This window comes from Ambystoma mexicanum, chromosome 1p (genome assembly GCF_040938575.1).
Source record: "Ambystoma mexicanum isolate Mex_15411 chromosome 1p, UKY_AmexF1_1, whole genome shotgun sequence".
NCBI classification, from domain to species: domain Eukaryota; kingdom Metazoa; phylum Chordata; class Amphibia; order Caudata; family Ambystomatidae; genus Ambystoma; species Ambystoma mexicanum.
The window spans coordinates 709,100,230-709,110,010 of record NC_090921.1 but is presented as its reverse complement, the minus strand read 5'-3'; the positions used below and the strand labels follow the sequence as shown (position 1 = coordinate 709,110,010).

Sequence of the window (9,781 nt, the reverse complement as noted above, 5' to 3'; positions counted from 1 at the left end):
TTTCCGAAAGACCTTTATAGAACAAGGCAGCTTTCTTTTCATCTGGCCAATCTGTTTCTTCAACTAGCTGATTGAATTTAGCCAAATAATCCAAAAGGGAAATGTTTTTTTGTTGCAAGGAAAGCAATTCCAGGTCCGTAGCCTGTGATTTATATCGGGTATCAAAGACACGGTTCATGGCCGTGATCAGTGCTTCACAATCATAAAGTAGCCGGCTACTTTGTTCCAGGAGGGGATTATGCCATACTGCAGCAGTACCCCCAAGGTTAGACAAAACAAAGGCTGCCTTTGTAGTAGCATCCGGAAAGGAGGCAGGTCTACGCAAGAAATGTAAACGGCACTGATTAATGAACGTTCGAAAGGTCTTAGGATCCCCTAAGAACCGTTCTGGAGGAGCCAACGGAAACTGTGCTGCCATAAAGACAGGGCCTGACTCAGTTCTAGATTGAGCCCTTCCTGTAGCAGTATCCGCACCAGAACTAGACGCTCCAGCCCTGACTGCAAGCCAGCATGTAACTCATTGATACGACGGTGAGTAGCATCATGTGCTGCTGTCATGTCGGCCCTGAGGTCAGCCACCACCTTGGACAAAGCCGCCAAATGATCAGCGGCTTCTTCCATTTTATAGGCTTATGAATATGCCAAGGACTAAATCCAGCAGTGGTGGCTTGACACGTCGTGATGCAATTGAGTCTTTCTGACAATATACCCCTCAAGAGTACAAAAGGACAGATTGAGGTGAGTATTGCCCGAAAATATTTGGTACACCCTGGTACCCAGACAGATGGCTGCAAGAGAAAGTAACCAAGTATTAATATGTATGGCTCAGGACAATGAAATAACTTAGGCAAGATTATGAGCAGATACTCACAAGTAAGAATGGTGGATGGGACCGATAAGTTCCAAGCTAGATTGGTGAGTATCCTGAAACAAGAGAGGTAGCTATTACTATTAGTACAAGGTAGCAAAAATAAGAAAGAACCAGGCAGTACTGGCTTACCAATGAAAAGGTGTTGATTGTTCTGGAGTAATTCTGAAGAGGAGATTGCTGTAATTACGTGGTAGTCCTGGGAACACAAAGTCTTGTTTCCTATTCCCGCCGGCACAAGGACGCCTATGTTTTTGATCCTTGCGCCGATGTGCTAATGTCCGTTAAGTTCTTTAGAGTCCTCTGGTTTGGCAGCAGGTAGGTAAGACATGAAAGGATGAGGCGAATGCAGTCCAATAAACGTTCTGGTTTGGCAGCAGGCAGGAAAGACGTGAAAGGATGAGGCGAATGCAGTCCAATAAATGTCCCGGTTTGGCAGCAGGCAGGTAAGACGTGAAGGATGAGACGAATGCAGTCCAATAAATGTTCCGGTTTGGCAGCAGGCAGGTAAGACGTGAAGGGCTTATGCGGTTTCAGTCCTTAGACGTTCTGAGTCGACAACAGATACCAAATAAGCAATGACAAGGGACGAGGCGAGGGAAATCCAAGAACAGAACAGGGGATCGAAGAACAGGGGAACAAGGTAACAATATACAAAGCTTAGAAATTACAAATTCACAAGCAGCGCCGTGCAGCGGGGGCGGGGTTAATATACAGATCAGCTGACCGCACGCACAATGCGCCGCCGTAGACTTGACTTCCTACGTGTATGCAATGGGCACCAGCGTTTCCAGGGCAACCTATAGCGTTCTCTGAAAGAACAAATACTCTTGGACGAACAAGGGTTCCAAGGGTTTAATGTGAATCCCGAATTTATATGTATACTGTTGAATCTACTGGGGAATCGGGAACGTTTCCTCATGTGTGTACCTGATCCATGACATGAAAATTAGGAATCAAAGGGAAGCCTGACATTGAGATAGGGCAATTGTTTAGAGTCCTTCTGAATCATTTATGGTTGGTTTTAGTAGGATGAAAAATGATAGTCTTGGATTTCTCAATGTTTATTTTTTAGACCTTTCTGTATGGTGAAGGTGTTTAAGAGATTCAGTTGTGCTTGCAACCCATTAGGAGAATAGTTAATAATGACTATGCCATCGGCATACCTTAACCACTGTATGGCACTCTGCCAAATTTTCAGGGGACCGTCATTTTCAGTGATCAGAGCAGTAGATAGATCAGCCAGATCGAAGTTAAAAAGGGTTGGGGACTAATATGCAGCCTTGCTTTAATCCTGTGTTTATCGTCACCCAGTCCGTTACATCACCAAGTTGATTCGTTCAAATTCTAACTCTGGTGTTCGAATGAAGAGGAATAAGCGTAATTCAAAGCCCTCCCTTGTTCCAGTTTTGCAGTTAGAGCCAGAGTTCATTCCTCACTACCGTATAGAATGCAGAACTGAACTTGATACAAGCAGTGTAAATGGACAATTTACGGCTGTTCCATGCAGTCTCAACAGTAGGGTCTAAAGTTAGTATGTTATTTAATGTTTTGGAATTTTTTCAGAAACCCGTTTGGTTGAAAGGTGTGATGCCGAAAACTTCAATCTGTCTGTTCAGTTAATTTGATAGAGCCCAACCATATATTTTGGCAGGTGCATCTAGCATAGCCAGGATTCTGTAATTTCTCGGTTTGTCACAGGAGCCATGGCTGGTCATGATAAATAGCGTATGCAATACCGCAGCCCAGAGGGAGGGATTTATTCTCAGTAAAAAGTTGCAAATACCATCAGGGGCAGTTGCCTGTGCTGATTTGAAATGTTTGACTATAGTTACAAGTTGCTTAACTGTGAGCAAATATTCCCATTTATGTTTATCTGGTGTAAGGGTGCAGAAGTAAGCTTTGGACACAAAGGTGGCATAGATTTGGTTATACACTTTTATTAACCAGTAAAGGGATGGGAAAACACTTCTCTGTCCCTAAAGCTAAGAGGGGAGCCCCTGTTTCAAAGAAAACTAGTGAATATGTCAAATAAAGAGTTCGCTACTGTTCAGTCCTAAAAACCTTCTTCTGATCCTAACATTAATAAACTAAATCAAATGTGCAAGGGTGATCTCTTCCAAAGTAACCGGGTAATGACAATTCGTGTCAACAGAAAAGTTCCCAATATCTTGGGTGATCAAAACGACAAAAGAAATGTTCCACAATGTATAATTCCAATGATTAGGGTATAGCTCCTTTCCCATGTTTTCCTTCTATCTGGTTCTACTTTCCTCTCTTTGGGGGGAGGATAGCTCAGGGGCAACGTGCTCGCCTTGGAAGCAAGACGATATGGAACAACACGGGTTTGATTCCCGGGTCAGCCCTTAGCAACCTCTGGGTATTTGTAGTGTGAAGCACTGGCGTTAAACCGCTGAGCTACCTATGCTGCATATTTAGGCCTAAGGCTTGTTGCACATGCATAATGCTACATAGAACTTATTCGAAGAGTGTAGCAAAATGCTGCTGAATGGTGCCTCATAGATAGATGACCAGTTTAAGAGCCCTTCTGTGCTTGCAAGGGGTTTACTGCAAAGGCTTTTCAGCTCATTAACAGCTATTTCTCACAAGAAGCTCCACTGTGGGCAGACATTAGTCCAGCGCTGCCTTCCACTGCGCTCCACGCTAGCTTGTGCACTGATAAGGCTGTATTCCATGGAGAGTTTCCCAGAAGAAAAAAGGAGGGCGCCCGAGCGCTAAGGAGAGTGGAAGCTTTCCTATAGAAAACATGTTTTGCGCAAAGAGGGTTCTGTTAAGAAACTTCTAGAAAATCCAGTGCATCACACTAATTGACAGGAAGGCCTAATGCGAACCCTCTACCTGCTCTAGGGAGGGAGGACTCTTCCTGGGATGCTTGATAGAGACGTGCATGCAGAACAGTGCCCGGAAACCAGCCAGCACTGAAGGGCAGAGGCTCTTCGCTGTCACATCCCGCCTCCGTGCAGGCTGCATAGTGGGGCTAGGCCAGTTCCAGGAGAGAGAGGCACCGGGCACAAGGGTGGCGTGGGTCCTAGATGTGACAAGATTGCGCCAAAACCAGCGACTTCTAGGAGCGTAAGAGTATTTTTGCATCTCACATGTAACTGATAACCTGATAACCTGTATTGCTTAACGCACATTTTTAATCCCATTTAACTGAAAACTGCTGCTTGGACTTAGTATTATTAGTAAATAAATGTAAGTGTAAAATCTTCTTGTGAGTGGGTTTCTTCCAGACTGTGTACATTGTGACTCGCATAGCTTCGAACATGTGAGGGGTGGTAGAGGGTTATAGGGCAATCAGGCTGGTCCCTGGGTGAGCAAATACCCTTTCTACTACATTTGGTGTAGTCTTTTCAAGATTTGCAAGCATAATGCCATTCTGGAAAAAACAGGGGAAGGGTGAATGCAATGAGGGAAATAGTGCACTCTGTCACATTCCGGGGTGGCCGGTAACAAATGCATGGTCATCTGTGGCAGACATTCTGCATCGGTATTCTGCCCCGATGGCATGGGACATGCTTGAAAATGATGTTTCCCCGGCGGTAATCAGTGAGTGTTTGGAGAGTTTACGGCCTAGGAAAAGCCGCAAGGAGCAGATGGTCGCAGGAAACATAGGCTGGCTGTTCCTGCAGGCGCTCAGAAAGTTGCATGAGAAAGACTTGCTTAAAGATGCACAGATTCGAAAATTAAATGATGAGATATCGCTGCTCCACAATCAACAAATTGTAATGAGGGAGACCCTTGAATTGTCCTTTAAACGGGCTGATCAGATGGAAGATAGATATGCTTCTTTAACCGTGCGTGTGGCCACGCACACGCGCAAGCAGAGGAGAGGCAATCCGTCAAAGATAAGAATTTGAGCATCAATTAGGAAAGATACATGGTATCCAAATTTATGGTCTGGCGATGTAAGCAACAGTGAGTCAGAACAGACTTTTGACTGGGATGAGCCGCTTGAAGTATGAGTCGCGGAGCCAGACTGTTCGGAGGGAGAGGAGCTGGAATGTGCTCAAAAGAAATGTGCTTATCCAGCATGGCCATTAATTACCAATAAATCAAAAGGCCAAGCAGGTGGTGGAAATATTCAGAATACTAGAATTGTCAGAGATTACACCCAGACAGAGCTGTTAGACATTGCCAAGTTGTTTAGACAAAGAGCGGGGGAGCCGGTTCTGAAGTGGCTTCTGCGCACATGGGATACAGGTAGTGACGACATCTTCCTGACCCCAGAAAAATTATTGAAGATGGGTTCAATTACTACCATTGTAATGCTGGCACAGATTTTGCGCAGTAAGGTTCACATTCGTTGTTTAATTGGCTTCAGACTGCTTTAACAAATTTGTGCAAGTCCTATGGACATGGAAGAAACATGGGGGCCTTGGAATTCACTGCTTGAGGCTACAGATCAGCTTAGAGAGATGGGTTTGCAGTGCGCAATGTACAGTGCAAATTTTGCAGGACCAGATATGGAACTTTTCACTGCAGGCATGCGCACACACTTATTGCGAAATGCTCCTGGTAATATGAAAGGCGCATTGCTCTCATTGCTGGGTCCAGTGCAGGGCTAAGCTATCGGTGAAGTTGCACTGTTACTTGGGCAATTAGAAGGGCTGGATGAGCGAAAAGCTGCACGTTTAGTAGCGGCAAGTGTTGATTCGGAGAAAAAGCATGGAAAAAATGCAAAATCTAAAGATAAAGCTGACACTATTAGAGTTACACGCTGACAAATGTGGGTTCCAAAGGAAGATATAGACGGTAAACCCACATCTGTGCTGCTTGAGAAATGGAAAAAGATACAGAAGCGGGGCAAGGCAAAAATAGCCCTACCGCACCCCCTGAGGAAGATGTGTTGAAGCCCAAAATGCGGGCAAAAATGTATCAGGTTTTGTCAAAGGAAAAATGGGAAGTCCCCGACCCCATTTTTGATTGAAGGGCTGGCTCTGTCTTTGAGGTACGGTTAATAAAGAGAACCAGTCCCAGAGACAGACGCCCTTTTGTGCCACTTAGAGTGTATTTAAATGACAAGGTGAAACATGTTTTGGCTCTATTAGATACAGGAGCTGAAGTGACAATTCGGAATGGCAATCCCAACAAATTATCTAGCTCCAGAGTCCTGGTCAAGGGTTATGGGGGAGCGGAAACTGTTGCAAAATCCTTTAATGTAAAGATGTCAATTGGCGAGTGATTGCCTTTCACTGCAAATGTTTTGATTGCTGACATACCCGAGTACATACTGGGGATGGATGTGTTGTTGGGCAAAGTTGTGACTACAGACTTAGGTGAATTTGTTTCTGGCAATTGGAAAATCCATGTGAGTTGTAAACCCTATTTTGGTTGGGCATGCAAAATGGACCCCCTTGCATTTACCTCCTCCTGCTGAGCCAGTGTGCATAAAACAGTACAGACTGCCGGGAGGGCACAAAGAGATTGGTGAAACCATTGAGTCACTAGTGAAAGCTGGCATTATGAGGCCGGCAGTCAGTCCATTTAACTCCCCGGTTTGGCCCCTCCGCCGCCCAGATGGGGCATGGCGTCTGACTGTTGATTTTCGCGCCTTCAACATGAGGGTGCCATCTTTGGCTGTGGCTGTGCCAGACATTATTACTTTGATTGAAAACCTCACAAAAGAAGTGGGTGAATGGCATGTGGTTATTGACTTGCATTTTCCTCCATTGATATTGATGCTGAATCACAAGATCAATTTGCTGTAACTTGGGGGGACAGACAATTTACATTTACTAAATTGTCCCAGGGGTACTTGCACAGTCCCACTTTGTGTCATGGATTGATTACCAGAGACTTGAAAATGGTGCAGTTGGATGATGTGTATGTTGCACACTATATCAATGATATAATGTTGACCAGTAATGAGAAAACACATGCTGAAAAGGCTGCTGAAAAGCTGATCACATACATGCAGGACCGTGGGTGGGCTATTAATCCCAAGAAGGTACAGGGGCCCGCTCAAGAGGTGACATTTTTGGGTGCAATCTGGTCTGGTTCATTAAAGAAAATCCCTGAAACTGTAATTGACATGGTACAGCAGATGAAACAACCCGTGGATAAGAAAGAGGCACAAAGAGTGATTGGGTTAATGGGTTTTTGGAGAAATCACATACCTCATTTGAGCTTGATACTGAAACCAATCTACAAAGTTACCAGGAAAAAACATGATTTTGAATGGGGCCTAGACCAGCAGACTGCCTTTCAACAGGCTAAAGACGCTTTGCAGAATTACATCACGCTGGGTCCCATGACACAAAATGATCCTTTTGAACTGGAAATTCCTGTCTACAGTGATGTTGCAGTGTGGAGCCTGTGGCAAAAGCAAGGACAGAAAAGAGTGCCACAAGGTTTTTCATCAAGAACACTCACAGATCCTATGACAAGATATACTCCGCTTGAAAAGCAAATTGCTGCAGTGTACTGGGCGCTAGTTGAAACTGAACGAATCAAGCAACCAGTGACAATTTGCACACAAATTCCAAACATGGGCTGGGTGCATGAAGCTCCTGTGGGTGGAAAGAGTGGCAGAGCGCAAGACGCCACTCATGTCAAGTGGAAATGGTATTTACAGCAACACGCAAAGGCTGGCCGCACAGGGGTTTCCAAGCTGCAAGAACAAATGCTGAAAGCAGTAAATCTGGAAGAAACACCTGAACCGAGCACTCCTGTTGCATTGCCAGAATCTCCCTTCAAAGTCGCACCGCCTATGATACATTGCCAGAAGAAGCACAGAATTCTGCATGGTTCACGGACGGCACTGCAAAGTATGATAAAGGGCAAAGACACTGGCAAGCTGTTGCATTCTAACCCCACCGAGAAACACTGCTAATGAGAGAAGGAGTGGGGGGTTCCAGTCAATATGCTGAATTGCAAGCAGTGGCTTCCGTGATTGAACAAGTGAAAGACACAGAGACTGCATACATTTACACGGACAGTTGGGCTACATACCAAGGCCTGACTCATTGGGCACTGGCATGGAGAAGAGACGGCTGGCAGATTAAAAACACTCTGATATGGGGAGGGCCAGACATCTGGGAAGAGATGTGGTGCAAAGGTGAGAAATGCAAGATCTGCATCAGGCATGTCGATGCACACATACCACCTGATACTTCGCTGGCTGCACTGTTCAACAATGAAGCAGATCAAATGGCAAAGATTCGCCCAGTAACAACATCTGAAGTAACAGAAGTGCTGCAAGGAATGGCAGACTGGGCCCACCAGATCTCAGGACATTTAGGGCAACAGTGAACCTATGAATGGGCTAAGAGGAGACAACTGCCCATTTCCATGGATCATGCTAAGCAAGCTGCCTCCCACTGCCCTGTGTGCTGTGAAGTAAAGCGCTATCCGCTGGAAAGGAAGCCTTGAGGTGCTTTGAGAAGAGGTGAAAAAGCAGCCAGCATATGGCAAGTTGACTACATCAGACCTTTGCCGTCAGAAAATGGAAAGCATTATGTGTTGATAATGGTAGACACATATTCCGGATTGCTGTTGACCCATCCAGTCGCCCATGCAGATCAACGGGCTACCCTACAAGGAATGGATATCTCATAAAACACTATGGCATTCCAGGTGAAATCCAATCAGATCAAAGCAGCCATTTTGCGGGACACAATGTGCAGAATTGGGCTCAGGAACAAGGCATCAAATGGACACTGCACATCAGTCGGTATCCCGAAGCTTCTGCTCTTATTGAACGTAGCAATGGCTTGCTCAAACAACAAATAAAGAAACTGACTCAGACTCACACTCAACGGGTGGTTCAAGCACCTGATACAAGCATTATTTGAACTGAACAATTGCCCTTTGGGAAACCGGCAAACACCCTTTGTGAGACTTGATAAGTGAAAAGATAGAAACAACAAAGATTCTTATTGTTTGGAAAATGGAAAAAGAAGCAAAGCTGCCTGTACAAGCTACCGCGGGCAGTATTGGACTTGATCTGTCTGCCTATGAAGATGATGTAGTACCAGCAGGGCAAACAAAATCGATATTGATGGGCATTGGCATCAAATTGCCGGCTTGCACTTATGGTCGCATTGCTGCACGATCCAGTCTGGCAAAGAAAGGCATTGACATTTTGGGAGGTGAAATTGATCCTGATTATCGGGGAACCGTTTCTGTGCTTTTAAACAACAGCAGTTCATCTGAGCTACCATTAACCAAATATGACCGCATTGCACAATTGATTTGTGAGCAAGCAGTTGTTCCCCAAGTGATTGAGAGTATGCAAGCCCCAGGCACCACACAAAGGGGTGAGGGTGGATTTGGTAGCACTGGGAAAAAAGTGTGGGTCCATCATCCAAATAAAAAACCTGAGGCTGGGGAAGTGCTAAATCAATGAGTGGGAAGTACTTATGTTGTACTATTGCAAAATTCTGACATGCCTGTTTATATCCCTGCTAATAGGCTCACACCATGAACGTAGTGCTACATGATGGGGATAAGCTTGACCTTGCTGTGGGTGTTCCTGTCCTGCCAAGCAGACGCTTTCTCTGTAAAGAACGGGTTGATGCAAGAGGCTACATGGACTCTGAGAATCGCTTGCACTACACCTGATGCTCCAGACCTGTGTGATGATAACAATCGCACCGCAACCTGTGAGAAAAGTGCCACAAATTAGTATCCATATGGAACTGCTAAAGTACTAACTTGGCACATTGTCGGACACCTTTTGTCACTGACACACATCACAGGTGTGTAGGAAATTCTAGGCCCAAATGTTTCAGTGAATGGATCCAACCATTTTTTGATGTTTGATGTTTCTTTTGTCCCAAGGATTGCAACGAGAGTAACCGCCAAGCTTTTGTGGACTATATCTTGACTAAAAGCAATCCGTACATCCCTTGGCCCTCCTCCTACCCCCACCTGCGAGGGTAAGAACCT

General features: G+C 45.2%; 1 protein-coding gene across 1 annotated transcript; it reads left to right on the top strand.

Moving 5' to 3' along the window:
* The first annotated feature begins 8,780 nt into the window (after positions 1-8,780).
* Positions 8,781-9,239, top strand: LOC138506020 (uncharacterized). Its single transcript, XM_069625445.1, has one exon. The coding sequence runs from the start codon at positions 8,781-8,783 to the stop codon at positions 9,237-9,239; it is 459 nt and encodes a 152-aa protein (XP_069481546.1).
* Positions 9,240-9,781: the final 542 nt, after the last annotated feature.

What these genes read in the sequence shown, in the direction of transcription:
- LOC138506020 (XM_069625445.1), top strand. Translation starts at nt 8,781, where the DNA reads ATGGAAAAAGAAGCAAAGCTGCCTGTACAAGCTACCGCGGGCAGTATT.